This window comes from Barbus barbus (assembly GCF_936440315.1).
Source record: "Barbus barbus genome assembly, chromosome: 2".
Lineage (NCBI taxonomy): Eukaryota > Metazoa > Chordata > Actinopteri > Cypriniformes > Cyprinidae > Barbus > Barbus barbus.
Window position 1 is genome coordinate 43,405,167 of NC_136730.1, and position 15,442 is coordinate 43,420,608.

General features: G+C 34.3%; 1 protein-coding gene across 1 annotated transcript in view; it reads left to right on the plus strand.

The window, feature by feature from the left end:
• smchd1 (structural maintenance of chromosomes flexible hinge domain containing 1) overlaps positions 1-14,897 on the plus strand; it is a 47,598-nt gene extending 32,701 nt beyond the window's left edge. Inside the window, exons 32-49 of the mRNA XM_079433943.1 lie at positions 276-355; positions 677-834; positions 930-1,045; positions 2,392-2,453; positions 2,822-2,909; positions 3,005-3,136; positions 3,342-3,485; positions 4,747-4,873; positions 5,278-5,397; positions 5,480-5,565; positions 5,690-5,812; positions 7,195-7,376; positions 8,537-8,646; positions 10,787-10,857; positions 10,944-11,118; positions 12,160-12,318; positions 13,443-13,553; positions 13,639-14,897. Of these exons, the coding sequence (XP_079290069.1) occupies positions 276-355; positions 677-834; positions 930-1,045; positions 2,392-2,453; positions 2,822-2,909; positions 3,005-3,136; positions 3,342-3,485; positions 4,747-4,873; positions 5,278-5,397; positions 5,480-5,565; positions 5,690-5,812; positions 7,195-7,376; positions 8,537-8,646; positions 10,787-10,857; positions 10,944-11,118; positions 12,160-12,318; positions 13,443-13,553; positions 13,639-13,646 (2,052 nt within the window). The 3' untranslated portion in view covers positions 13,647-14,897. The remainder of the gene's footprint in view (positions 1-275; positions 356-676; positions 835-929; positions 1,046-2,391; positions 2,454-2,821; positions 2,910-3,004; positions 3,137-3,341; positions 3,486-4,746; positions 4,874-5,277; positions 5,398-5,479; positions 5,566-5,689; positions 5,813-7,194; positions 7,377-8,536; positions 8,647-10,786; positions 10,858-10,943; positions 11,119-12,159; positions 12,319-13,442; positions 13,554-13,638) is intronic.
• Positions 14,898-15,442: the final 545 nt, after the last annotated feature.

Genomic DNA, 15,442 nt, shown 5'->3' on the forward strand with positions numbered 1-15,442 from the left:
ATGAACGATCAAAAAAAAAAACGAATGCATGAAACCTAAAATTGTGAAATCCATCGCCTTCTCAGTTCTAGACCTATAGACTGTGTTTATCTGCATTTCTGCATTATGACTTCACTTTGGAACAAAAAATGCAATTTAAAAAACAAAATTGAGTTACCAGTAGGGTCTGTAAATCTAAACTTTTAATATTTTAAATTTACTTAAGAGCTAATACCCTACTATTCAACTGAAGTAATTAAATTTTTAATACTTTTTTTTTTTTCTCTCTCTTTTAGATAAAGTCTTCAATATCATCTCAGCCTGTGGATTCAGAAGGAAAAGCGTGCTTCGTATTAGAAACTATAAGTGGTCCAAAGTAAGTACATACTGAACCCTATATTTGACGCATGAATTTCCAAATGATCATCACGATCAAACTTTGCTGATAAACCTTTATCAAGTAAAAGGTCTTTTAGTATAATTGTACAAACGTCCACCTTCAGCTCGTGCTTCACGGGTTTTTTTTCTGTGACATCTTTACTGATTTTATAAAGCAAACGTAAGTATAATTTTGAGATCGTTACTAATGTTTCAGTATGAACACCTACTGGACTGAATCGATTTAGGTTACTTGATGATCCAGACAAACTCTCTTTCACTTTCTGTCTCTTTATCTCACTTTCTCTTTCTTCTATAGAGGGGTGCATCAGTTGGAGTTTCGAGGGTCTTTTGGCAGGAACAGGATTCCTGGACCTGTAGTAAAACTAAACTTGATTCCTGACCCCAACAAACCCGTCGAACTCTCTATTAAATATGACAGTGCTGCTGCCTTACATGCAGGGGACATTTTCCCAGGTGTGTGTGGATGCATGTAGTCATAGGCAAAGCCTACACTATATTGTAATTTCAGTATAGATTAGTGTGCAGATCATATTTCCTGGTGTCTTTAGTGTTTACAGTGATCGTGATTTCTGAGGAAGGCACGCCGGTGAGAAACATCTGCCCGGCAAACCTCTCGATGCTGCTGTGGAAGGGCACGGAATCAGGCTCCTATCCACCCTCTACCGTGAGTCACTCTTTATTTTGACACATTGCTGGAAACCACAAGGGCGAGTCTCTCAGAATGTGTCAAGATTCATTTCTGAGTCACAATTCAATCCATGTTTTGCTTAAAGGGATAGTTCAACCAAAAAAAAAAAAAAAATGTTGTCATCATTTCCTCACCCTCATGTCGTTCCAAACCTGTATGAGTGTTTTTTTTCTGCTGAACATAAAAGAAGAAATTTTGAAGAATGCTGGTAATCAAACAGTTGATGGTCCCCATTGACTTCCGTAGTATTTCTTTCCCTACTATGGACCAGCAACTGTTTGATTACCAGCATTCTTCAAAATTTCTTCTTTTATGTCGACCATAAGAAAGAAACTTAAACAGGTTTGGAATGACATGAGGGTGAGGAAATGATGACAACATTTTTTTTTTTTTTTGGTTGAACTATCCCTTTAACACTTCTAAGCTTTTCTAAACGTGGTCACACCTTGGCTGTATCAGGAAACGCAAAAGTGTTCAAGTTTTTGTTGTTTATATAGTATATATTATATAATAGTGCTGTCAAAATTAGTGCATTAACGCAGGCGATTAATTTTTTCCAGTGTAACAACGTTAAAAATATTTAACAGTTAACGCAAAGCTATGGGTGGACACCCCGCTCACAACTGCTGCTTCTTTCTATTTTTTTCTTGACAAGAATTGCGTTTATTTAGATGCAGAACGTCAAGTAACGAGGCAGCTTCAGTAGAACAACAGTGAACTGCGGTCAGATGTAGATGTTGTCAGGTCATATGTCGGTAAAATCAAATTTTCCTGCCCTGTCAGCCATTATAACACATGCTCTTCAATGTGCAACACACATGCGCCGGCGGGCGCTGTAGCCTGTATCATTTCATATCAAAGTGTGAATGAAACTACGAGCATGCATGTCAGCAGCGGCAGCTCTTAAAGTAATAGCAGCCAAATAACCCAGCTGCTGTGACGTCTTCATCAAAGAACACAAGGAAATAAAAAACTTTTTCATCTATATTTAATTTACAATTTAGTGTTGATAACTCTATTCAATGTTTGTATATTTCTTACTTGCTGAAGGGCACAGGTAAATATGAGATTTATTGTAATGGGTTTATGTGACGATTGTTTTAAGTTCACTTAAAGCTCACATTTTATGCATTGCATCTAAAAGATTCTACATTATATTTGATTGAAGTACCCCAAAAAACATTTGAAGGACTCTTTGTGACAGACTGCATAATGTAACAGGCATTTTTTGCTCAGGCATTACAAAATTTTGAGAATGCATAGTATTAAACAATATTTAGAAAAATGGAGTAAATTGGACTATGTTTTGTGTTTGAACTTAGGCCACGACTCTGAAGTGTAGTAAACGCAAAGACACAGAAAAGGACGACTGCTTCTGCTTCAGGTAATAAATAAAATAGAGCAAAATAAGTCTGAAATAAGAACTTCAAAGTATTGTATGTTTTACTTCATACAAATATGTTTTTAAGCATTGTTAGTATTTGAAAAGCTGCCACTGGTGCTGAATCTCTCAGAAATGTCCTGCATTTCCAGTATTTAAAGACACTTTCATGAACAACCTGACTGTAGCAGAGAGTTTCTAAATTATTTTACATTACTGGAAATGACTGAAAGCCATAGAAAAATCAAACACATTTGTCAGCGATCATCTTGTGTCTGTTTGTTTGGAAACAATAGCAGCTATATATGTGTGAAATATTACTCGTGTACATTAATTTTTGCTTTTGACCCTTGTGTTTGCATGTCTTTTAGGGATAAGCAGATTCCAGAGCTTGCAGGACAGTATGTTGTCCAGTTTGTGTTGGCTTTGGACAAAACCAAACATCTGTGGAGCAAGCAGGTGAGAACATGCACTTTATTTTGTCCAATTTAAGGTATGTGCAGCTTTATTTCCTATTGCTTACTTCAGGATACGTATTTGTGTTTCTGTTTTAGACTCCACTAAATGTTGTTGCTAATAAAGCGGTGAAATTAGCCCCTGAGGCTCCACCTTCAACTCCTGTTGTGTCCAATGGTAGCATTCGGGCCAATCGCACTCTGCTGGACGGCTTGAATCTGAAGATCATGGTGAGTTTCGGTCTCTGCTAGAGATAAGTGCTCATTTTATTTATATTTTTAAATTAGTTTACTATTTTCTGATTTATTTGGGGCATTCATGCAATCCATTTCTGCACAGTGCCCTTTTTATTGTCATTTCTGTACTCTCAAATCATAACATTTAGATCAAGTAAATGCAGAAAGCTTGAGTTAGTGTTTGTTTCTTACTTTGCAGGACCAATACAGTAACGCTGCTGGTGAGGGTTTAGATGGAGAAGTAATTGTTACAGCTAAAGGCACAGGAGACGCGCTTCCTTTGTTTGAGAATGGAGATACAAGTGTGTCATACAACCTCACTAACGGGGAGACTCTCATTACTGTGAGTGTTTGTTTGCTTTCTTTTGTTTTTATCAGTGTTATTTGTGACCCTGGACCAGTCTGAAGTCGCTGGGGTATATTTGTAGCAATATCCAACAATACATTGTATGGGTCAAAATGATCCATTTTACTTTTATGCCAAAAATCATTAGGATATTAAGTAAAGATCATGTTCCATGAAGATATTTGGTAAATTTCCTACTGTACATATATCAAAACTTAATTTTTAATTAGTAAAATGCATTGCTAAGAACTTCATTTGGACAACTTTAAAGGTGATTTTCTCAATATTTAGATTTTTTTGCACCCTCAGATTCCAGATTTTCAAATAGTTGCATCTCAGACAAATATTGTCCTATATATCCCAACAAACCACACATCAATGGAAAGATTATTTATTCAGCGTTCAGGTGATTTATAAATCTCAATTTCGAAAAAATTGACCCTTATGACTGGTTTTGAGGTCCAGGGTCACATTTTAGGATTATTCATATACTATTATAGTATTTATTCATGTTTAGAATTTGATTTGATTTTTATGTAAATTTTTCACTTAATTTAACTTAATTATAATTTTAGTAATTTTAACATGCGTTTTCGTTAATTTTATTAGTTTTCTTTAAAAAAAATTAAGCTAATTAATAAAAAAAACAGTAGATATGTTAAAAAAGAAAACATAGAAATGACAAAAGCGCATAAGTTTACTAAAACTGAAATAAAAAGAAATTAAAGCTCAACAGAAATATCTTTTCATTTTTATTTCGTTTTTTTTTTTTTCTACAAACAAGTTTTGTAATTTTTATTTTATCTGTATTTCAATTTAAGAAAACTATTTTTAATCGAAACTTGAGGAAATCTGAATAAAATATGGGAATTTGTTAAAAACATTTCACATTATCACATTCTTTATTGTGATATTTTTGTGATGAGTTTTCAAAACAACTAAACAGCAGTTGCACATACACACAGATTTCAGATAAAACACAAGTTTAAAAAAAAATGACAATGGACAGGTACCAAAAATTCTATTGAATGATAGTTAGATGTGATAAACAGTAGAGCAATGCACTTTCAGTCAATGAGTTAAAAATGCATACAAAAATCTTTAAAAAATGCATGGAGATCAATGCATAAATATAATTATGTAAAACCCCTTCTTTTTATGCATGGCCTCTGTATGGATTCACCTACTGCATTCATGTACTGCAATTAAAATGAAGAACTTAAAATGTTAAATGGTTGTTATTGTTTGTGTCCGGTAGGATTTGGCACTTTTGGAGAACAGTCCTGGTGTGGATGGAGCCGAGTACATCCTCCAGTTCAGGCCTGAGATTCGGCAGAATAGTGTTACCATCGCTCCATATATCCTGCCTTTCAGATTCTGTAACGGTCAGTCAGCAGACACACAGCCCAGTATTACTTACATTACTAATGAGTGTCACAGAAAAGCATTATTATTGATTATTGCTGTAACCAATCAAATTCAGTAATATAATTATACTTAATCATTTTCTTACCTTATTTAGTATACATTTATGTCCATGTCGTAATAAAAAGCAGTATTTATGTGTAATATGCATCTGTGTAGTTGAGTTATTATTATTATTATTGCATACATACTGTAAGTATATCCATTAAGGCCTGAGGGTGAGTAAACTAATTTTAATTTTTAGGTGACTATTCCTTTAAACTCTTACTATATACTAAGTGACTTAATTTGTTAAACTGCAATAATGTTATTATTTAGGGAGTGTAATGCAGCAATCCATTTTTGATATTTTGATTTCTTTCAGATGCAGAACATCAGAAAGTCATTGCGAGTCTCAGTAAGACGAAAGATCGCCTTTCCCGAACCGTTTTGATGTACCAGGAAATTTTTGAAACCAATAATCAACTAACATCTGAACTTGAATGTATGCACTGCATATTTTGGTTTAGTTAATTTATTTATTCATTCAGATCATGTGCGACTCATATATCTGTTTGTCTTTACAGATCAGGTGCGAGATGCAACCCACAAATTAAATGAGCTCAAACCAGAGCTCATGAAATGCGGTTTAGACATCTCAGAACAAACCACTGTGAGTCTGTACATGCACACTAACATGCAAACTGTTTTATTGCTGTGTGTTTATTGTATAAGCATGCATTTAATTCCAGTCATCACTGATGTTTGTTCGTCTCTTTGTTTGTGCATCTGTCCAGGTATCCATAATAGAGAGAGTTATAAAAGACAAGAAAGCCATTTTGACCAAGATAGAGAATCAGCCTCTGCGGAAATGCGGCATTCCTGACCCTTTCAAAGGCAGCCCACAGGTTCTGGGAAAGGTGTGCATTCGGTTGTTGTGTGTATTAGTGTTTGTGTTAGTTGATCCCTTCACAAGAGGAGTCAGCAGGGTGACAGGAGTCTTGGAAATGCACTGTCCTCCGATCAGTGCTTGAAGAAAAGTCTCACGCTTATTAAAACCCCAACGCTGGCCTGTTAACGTGTTAGTCATATGGTGGCGTGCTATATCAGTGTGACCTATAGAGTTGGTTAGATGTGTGAGTTGGGGATCTCTCAGACACATTTATTCAGAGAGTTTAAACTGGCTGTTGTCTATGGAAATCAATTTCTGCCACATAAGTACAAATATCATGCTTTGGAAAATTAGAAATAGTGACATACCGAGTGTCAAAATTGTCATGACATACACTGAAACTAACATAAAATGTCATAATTATGACAAAAAGTTGAAATAATGACTTGCAAATAATTATAAGTCATAATTTACATATAATGTGACATGCAAAGTCAAAATTATGACAAAAAATAACATGTTAGTCAAAATTATGACAAGTCATATGACATATGTCATGTCATACTGAGTCAATTATGACACAAGTTGAAATTATATACTAAGTCATTATTACATAAAAAGTCACAATTTACATTATGAAAGTCAGATTAAATCTTAATTATAACATTCAATTATTGTGACAAGTTGAAACTATGACCAAGTCATTATGACAAAATTAAATACAAATTGAAATAGTCTTATGACAAGTAAAAATTATGACAAAAAGTCATAATTATGACAGTCATAATTGACTAAGCTGAAATAATGGCAAAAGTCAAAAGTATTAGGTAAAACAGCAAAACAAAAAATAAAATCTAGCATAAAAAGTCAATTTGACCTTTTGTCAGTTTTGACCGTTGTTGTTGTTTTTTTTAATCTTATAACACAAACTTTTTGTCTCATAATTATGACTTCATATTTCAGATTTTTTTGCTTTTCATCCATATTTTCATCCATATTTCAATCCATAATTTTGATTTATGACATTATGATTTAACAAATCATGTACATGAACAAGGAATAAAACATCAAAATTATCTTAAATGCATCTGACATTTGTTATCCATTTAAAACATACTAAAAATCTATCTGCATCTATCTTGTTGAACTCAAAAATAAGGAGGTTTGGTCTCACATTCATGATGCATAATCCTGCTGAATTTATTTACAAAACTACGAAATGTGAAAATGTGTGAATATTTGTAAATGCCCCAAAGTTGCATGGAACAAACAACACAAATCTGGAGTTTTGCCTTCTAGGTTTTTAAAGCAAACTGGGATCTGACGTTCAGCCAAACATGATGAGAATCAGAGGACTCTTTCAAAGACATATTATTTCATGTGGTGATGTTTGCGTGTGATGATTTGTAGGTCGGTCATCTGGCACAAGTGGAGGATGATGATGCAGCGAAGGTGATCTCTTGGCATATTCTGGGCGACATGGACTGTGTGGTTACTGAAACAACATCTGCTGCCAAGAAAATCTATGATGATACACAAGGACGACAACAAGTGATTCCCCTTGAGACGGTCTTCTGGAGACCAAATGACAGGTACTCATACACCCCTTGAATTAAAGGTGACATATCATGAACGTATGATTATGTCTACCAACCTAGAAAACTTGAAGTGAGAGTTTAAGCGCAATAAGACATGAAAGAGACTTAGTTTAGTAATCTCATGCCATGTGACCGATGCTTTCTGTGCATGTGCTGCGGGTGTGTGTACTCAGAAAACAGTATATCAGAAGTTTAAACTAATATGGTTTAAAATGCACAATTTCAGCGCGATAGTCAAAGCCAAACAGATGTTTTTTTAGCTGAATATCTGAGCTACGAGCTGTAAAGCTGTTTATTATTGTGCAAAATAATCGAGCCCAAGCTTTTGTGCCACGATTAATCGCATCCAAAATAAAAGTTTTTGTTTACATAATGTGTGTGTATTTATTGTGTATGTATAAATACACACTCATACAGTGTATATCTTGAAAATATTTGCATGTAAATATTTATATTCTTATATTTTATATAAATATATTTAATATATAAACATAAAATTTTTCTTAAATATATACATGCATGTATTTGTATTTATATATACACACATTACACAGTATACACACATTTTATGTAAAGAAACACTTATTTTGGATGCGATTAATCGGTTGACAGCACTACTCTAAATATAAAGGTAGAAGTAAATAGAAAGATGACATAATAGTGAAATTATAAGGGAAAATTCTCACCAGAGAGGTCTGTCTTTTCACTGGAAATTCGAGTTACGAGGTTTTGTTTAAAAAAGTCAAAAAAACTGAATGGATAAATTTGCTCACAATATGATCAATAACATCATGCAAGCATGCAGTTACATACTTTGGAATGAAATGAAATGCATGTTTGCTGAATGCCTGTGATATATGAAGTATTATAGATGGTAAGTAGTTGTACAGTTTACAGCACTTGGTTTAGTCTTCTGTCATTCTTCACACAACCACAGGAAATAGCTGACTTCCGCTGTCAGAATGAACTGTTTTGCACGCTTGTTCAGTTTCATATGTACTGAAACTTTTTACAGTTATTTTTTCTTTTTTGAGAGAGTAACCTTAAAGTGATAATTCACCCAAAAATTTAAATGTCACCTCCTCACCCTCTTTAATTAACAAATACTGAGTCGTTTATTTTGTCTCAGCTGTATGCTTTTTTCTGTGTCTTAGACCTCTGCCTCACATCAGGAATGGCTCATCTCTCTTCCGTCCCATTGGCAATCCTGTGTTTGTAAAAGACATGCTCATTTTTCCTGAGCACACAGAAAGCTGCAATAAAGGTAAGTCAAGAGCACAAAAGCACACATGAACACCATTTTGAGAAAATAAGATTAATAAAAATCTCCCAGAAAGGAATTTGTGTATTTAATACAGTATCTCTGTTGTGCTCCAGATGACAGCCAGAATGAGCTCATTATTAGTGGTCGACCGATATTGGTTTTTTGAAGGCCGATGCCGATATCTTGGAAAGCAGGGTGGCCGATATTAAGCCGATATAATTGAATTTATTTTAAATGAAACTGTTACACATTTAAAACTAAATGTGTAAAATAAACATACTTATACTTTACACGACAAAGTATTTTTCACAAATAAATAAATATTTAATAAAAATATAATTAAAAAGGTAGTAAACACTGTAACCAACAGAGCATTCAGTATTCTGGAAAGTTTGTGTGCATTGGGAATTATATTTTTCCAAATAAAGCCAAGGTAACACTCATTTTACATACAGCAGACATGAATATGACAGTGGGCAAATGCATAAAGCGCAGCATAATTTAAAATAACGAGTTTAAAGTTTTTCGATCGCGCATCTCCAGTGAAGCTGAACTCTCCTCCTGTCTGTATTCAATTCACACGGATCGACCATCACACAGAGAACACACGATCATGCAAGATACAAATGCACACTTCACAATATCTCACAGCTGGATTCAACTATGTTCATTAGTCATTCAAAGATTTAAGTGATATAAACGCATATTTGCTGAATGCCTATGGCAAACGAGAAAGTGTTGTTTGCATTTATTACTAATTAAAGCAATCGTTATAATACTTGTGTATACATTTTAATTCCTTTGTTTAACAGTTCTATCTGAATATTAGACAGACTTCTATCTGTATTAGACAGAACTTAACGACGACAGCGAACAACAGGGAGAATCTGAGAGCTGTGTGCACAGGCACTGCGGCTCTCAGCACCGTCAAAATAAAAGTCCCACCTCGAACACATTGGCCAAACAGAAAAATTTATTGGCAGATGCTGATATTTGAAAAATGACAAATATCGGCTGATATATCGGCCTTGGCAATATATATATCGGTCAACCACTAGTTATTATTAGTTGTTGTAGCCTGTTTAACAACTTTATTCTTTTTCTTTTTGTTATTAATTCAGATAATTACATTTACAACAAATGTGAAACTCAATTCTGTTATTCATAATAAATAATTTGGTGTTTACAGCTGTCATATCCTGCTGCATCTCCAAAACAGTTCATTATTTAGTAAACAGATCTCATTTAGCGCTCGCTGAAAATTAGTCTTGGATCCTGCTTATACTGCTGAAAAATAGCATAATGAATTCTTATCACATTTAATAGATGCAAAACAAAATTTTCCAGAAAATAACCCATGATTGACAAATTATTATTAATAGATTTATTCCCATTCAGTAGCTTCACATGCATTGTGGAATAAGCGGTTACATTTTGGGAGAGTATGTGTTGCATTCATTTTTCTGTATATGCATTGAGCTTTGCACTTTCTTATTTAAATATTACCAGAATACTGCCAGCTAAAGGAATATTTCACCCAAAAATTTCAATTTGCTGAAAACTTATTCACCTTCAGGCCATCCAAGATGTAGATGAGTTTGTTTCTTCATCAGATTTGGAGAAATGTAGTATTGCATCACTGTCTCAGCAATGGATGCTCTGCAGTGAATGGGTGCCGTCAGAATGAGAGCTGATTAAAAACATCACAAGTAATCCACACCACACCAGTCCATCAGTTAACATCTTGAGAAGACACAAGCTGTGTGTTTTTAATAAACAAATTTATCATGAAGATGTTTTAATCTTCAAACCATTGCATTCGGCTAGAAGTCCATAATTCATAATAACTCTTTCTCAGTTAGTATGGGTCAACTATTCAACACATCAAAAAATTATGTAATACAATGATGTAATGGAATTGTATTATTTGCAAGCTTTCATCACGGCTAAGTATCCTGGCAGAGGCTACATTGGCAGTACTCAAATGAGCTAATGGTGTGTGTGTGTTTTGGATTGAACAATCATCTTTGCATGAAACATTTTGCAGCCTGCAGATGTTGGCAGTGCATTATTTTATGAGTATGATCAGGGCAGACCTTCAAGCTACAAGGGAGACTGACGTGTTCTGACTCTTTTTCAGTTTTTGCAAGTCTTCTTGGAGACACCATACTAATTGATGATTTGGATTCTGCTAATCATTATCGTCGGGGGGTAAGACACTGAGTGTATGTGTTTGTGATGAAGAATTTTCAAGTATTTACATCAAACGTGTATATAAACCTGTATATATTTGGTAGGTGGTTCAGAATAAGATGCAGTGTCCCACGCTCTTAACGCGTCAGGGAGAGCGGATACGCAGCAACGGGAAATTCGGAGGACTGCAGAACAAGGCTCCATCCATTGAGAAGCTTCGAGGACAAGTGTTTGGAGCACCATTACCCAAAGAGTACAATAACACACGCCATCAGATAGGTAACAAACATACTCCCTCTCTTGGTGCACTGGAAGATCTGTTCTCGATCAGTGATCTGAGATACTTGGTGTTTGATCTCTCTCCTTGTAAAGGTTACAGTTAAGCTAATTAGTTAAGTTATTTTAATGCTTCGGCTTATGTTGGAGTACTCTTATGGTACTTAAGGTATGACACTACAGGAAAAAAACATTGTTTTTTCATGAACTGCTCAGTTTTCGGGATATTTTGCTTCCTTAACATGTCTTATTTCAGACTAGTGGAAAGAAAGCATCCAAAATACACATTTAAGTGTTTAGTTTATTAAACTTTATGTATTTCAATTATAATACATATCTTTAGTTTTCTCAAAATTAGTTTTTTTTCTCCACTTCAGCAATATTTAAGTAGTTTTATTTCTATATATAAACTGCCGCTCAAAAGTTTGGGATCAGTAAGATTTTTTATGTTTTTTTAAAGAAGTTTCTTCTGCTCATCAAGGCTGTAACTATTTGATCAAAAATAGAGAAAAAAATATATTTTGTGAAATATTATTGCAAATTAAAATAACAGTTTTCTATTTTAATATACTTTAAAATATAATTTATTTCTGTGATCAAAGCTGGATTTTCAGCATCATTACTCCAGTCTTCAGCGTCACATGATCCTTCAGAAATCATTATCATATGCTGATTTATTATGAGTGTTGAAACTTGTGCTGCTTCATATTTTTTGGGGGACTAAAGCATAACTATAAGCATAGTATGCTTTATCCAGTTGTTTTGGAAAATTATGCAAAATGTTTAATTAGATAACTAGTGCATGTTTAATTAGATCATGCATCATTTGCATACTTAAACATTTCAGAAAACTTACATAATATAAAAAGTCTTATTGTACCGTGATTGATCTCGATTTGTTGAATTATTTTTTTATTTTTCTCCCTATTCACTTGAGTCTTGCTTTAAAAAAAACACTCATGTGAGTTTACTAGGAACATGTGTCTCATGGATGGAAACTGTGTGTAATCTGTGTCTTATGTTTGATTGTGTGATTGTGTACAGAGTTACTGCAGCAGTGTTGTGTTGCAATGCAGAAGGCCTCTGCGGTCCAGTCTGAGTTAAGCGGTCATTTGCAGTACCTGCAGAGTCCTGAGATGAAACAGAAACAGCAAGACCTCCAGCAGCAAGAGCAAGAGTTAAGGGTACTTGATGAAACCCTTGGTATGTGTTTTTGGCATTGCAGAGCTGCTTACTTTCTGAATGCAAAACAAAAAGTTATCACAGATCTGTTTGCTTGGTCATTATGGGGTATAAAGTAAGACTTTATACCCCATAAAATTGCACATTCTTAAAGATTTTGAATTTCTTAATTTCTGTTTTAGCTGAACTACTGTCATGGTGATGCAACAGTTTGAAACGAATCTTGCTAGACAAATTTAATGTTAAACCTGTGTTTAGATCTAGCTTCCTGGGCAACATACAAGGTTTTGACATTGCAAGTTAACTCTGTCAGCTGTGATGCAATACATATTCTTTCAGATGGGTGTAGGAATTAGGCATATGTGTCTCCATAACTAAGGCCGATGCATAGCCAGCGATACGATACATTAGACATACATATCCTCTGAGACCCAACTATGGAGTTTTTGCCTCGCTAGAGGACATTATATTTGAGTGAAAGACCTCTCACGTCACAGCTGGATGTCAGGGCTTTTCAGAGATACCAAATGTTTGGATGTTTCACCATGACCTCTCCTTGGTCTTTATCATTTAAATCTGATTAATTGTTTGTCATAAATCAACATCTCAGGAAAATGTTACGGGGTTTCAAATCAAAATATGACTTTCTGTTATGAAACAGGATGTCATTTCATACATGTCCACTGTAGAGGACACCGGGAAAAGCATGATTATTACGCATTTTGGGAGACAAAACAGTTGAATAGGAAAATAAATGATATATCAATATTTCTGAAAATATAGTAATGAAATATTGGTCACTTTCTAAATATGTACAAGTATAGCGCATCTACTTATAATTACATATAAATAAATAGTTTTTTATGGATGCAAATATGTTAGAAACGATGCATCGCGATACAAATGCCAACTTGTGTCTGATGCACACTTTAAATCAATGCATCTTATTATTAACCTTTATTCCGATGCACCGATGCGAATCAGGGAATATTACAATCCCTAGTAGGAGTGATAGTCAAGTTTCTTAACTGTTTGTTCACTTGGTCCTTTCTGTGATTGGTGAATACTGACAAGGATTGAAATGAATGTGTGTGTGTGTGTGTGTGTGTGTGTGTGTGTGTGTGTGTGTGTGTGTGTGTTTGCAGCCAACACTCCTACTCGACTGTACGCTGTAAGAACGAAAAGGAGCCTTGAGCCAGAAACGCCCGAGCCCTCAGTCCCTTCGAAAAGATCCCGGCGCAAAACACGCAAACTGGGTACATCAACAGTTCTCAGTAGTTTTTTTCTGACTTGGTGCTTTTTCACTGAAGTTAATAGTTTCTTGTTGTTTTGTTTCTGCAGATTCATGAAATTGCCCGAGCTGAACGCTGATGCAGTGCTTTTTTATTAGTTTATTCAGTGTCAAAGATTCATATTTTGTTCATTGCAAATCTTTTTTTTTTTTTTTTTTACTCTTTACAGATTATAACTTGTTGTCTGATTTAAGCAGAAAGCAAAAAGAAGTTAAATAATTGGACTGTGTCCATAATATATTTTGTATATTTCTTGAAGGAAAAAACATTTTTACACTTACATCAGGTCTTGTCTTTTTTTAATTCAACAAATCTTCCAGCAGTCTCGCTCTCGCCGGAGCTCTGTTCAAGTGGGATTGTTTTCTCATCGTTTCTATAAAGTTCAGTTGCATGCTTTGGTTTTTGCACGATGCATTGTAGCGGATGCATACAGCTTACAATAGCATTTCAACAGATACTCCATTAAACCATATGCCTTTAAAACACTGTGGTGACATAATTTTGTATTTTTGTAGCCAAACTGTAAGTTTTTACCACACAGGTTCCCTCGACAATAATTTTTGCACTGGCTTCAGAAAATAAGCTCTGTGACCAACAAAAGTTTTGTTCATCATGAATTCTGAAGCATACATATAATAACCAGAAGTAAAATGCTGATTTAAAAGCATTTTTCCTGAAAGTTTGAGTTAGAATAGTTTGCACACGAGATTATGAACCCAATGAGACATGAAGCAGATGAGTTTATCAGTTTGATGCAATGACGTCCCCAACAACTTCTGTAGTCCTTGTTAGCAAAGGCCTTTTTCAACACAAGTAAAAGCTTTTAAAATCACAAGGTGGTATTACGGGTGTATTTTATGTTGTAAAAATAAAACATGAGAAGATCTTGAGCTTGTGTTCACCGCAGACCATATTTCAGGCATTTAACCAAAAACCCGTTTGAAAAAACACTGACTTCAAAATGCTAACTCGGTTCTGGGTTTTGGTTTACAAAAATACATCATCCCATTGTTTATCATAAAGTCACATTGGACTGTTTTTTTCCACTCAATTCACTAATTATTTTCATTCACTCCTTTAAGTGGATTATTATAGTGATGTAATATGGGAAATAATTTATGAGGGTATCCAACTTATTTTTCAGCATGACAGCTATTCATTATCATAACAAACTGATGTCATTTTCTCTTCTTTGCTTACCTTTTTTTTAATAATTTAATTTTTTTTGTATTTTAGAAAATGTTATTCACACAGTTTTGGCATATGTGCTATATGGAAAAATTGTAAAATAAATGTTTTGGTTCGCTGAAGTCTTGTAACTTGCTTTACACACAAGCTCATATATTTTTGTAGTACATAGTATGCTGTATAATAACAGCTTCCTATGTGTTGGTAAAGCTTTTAAGGGTGTATGCATTACAAATCCTTAAAACGTATGGTCGACACCAAATGTTAGCCTGTATATTTATGCATAGGTTTCCATTACTTGATGACTTAAATGTCCTGTGTTGCATCAGATGATCTTTTAAAATTACTTAAATGTTTCATGAAGTCTCCCGAATCTTAAGATTGAATCGCTCATGATTTATAATGGGATTTAAAAATATTGCTCTAATAAGATGCTTGCATTTCTAAAGGTTATTTTTAGTCAAGAAAATCTATTTTTGTTGTAATGTCAAGATTTTATTTTGTAATTGAAGTGCTTCAAGAAAATTACCATTTGGACCATTGGGGTCGCACTTAAGTTTGGGGACCAACTCCTCTATTAACAAACTATTAACTATGATTTTGCCTCAATAGACTCCTGCTTTATTAGTACTAAAGTAGTTGTTGAGTTTAGGTATGGGGTAAGG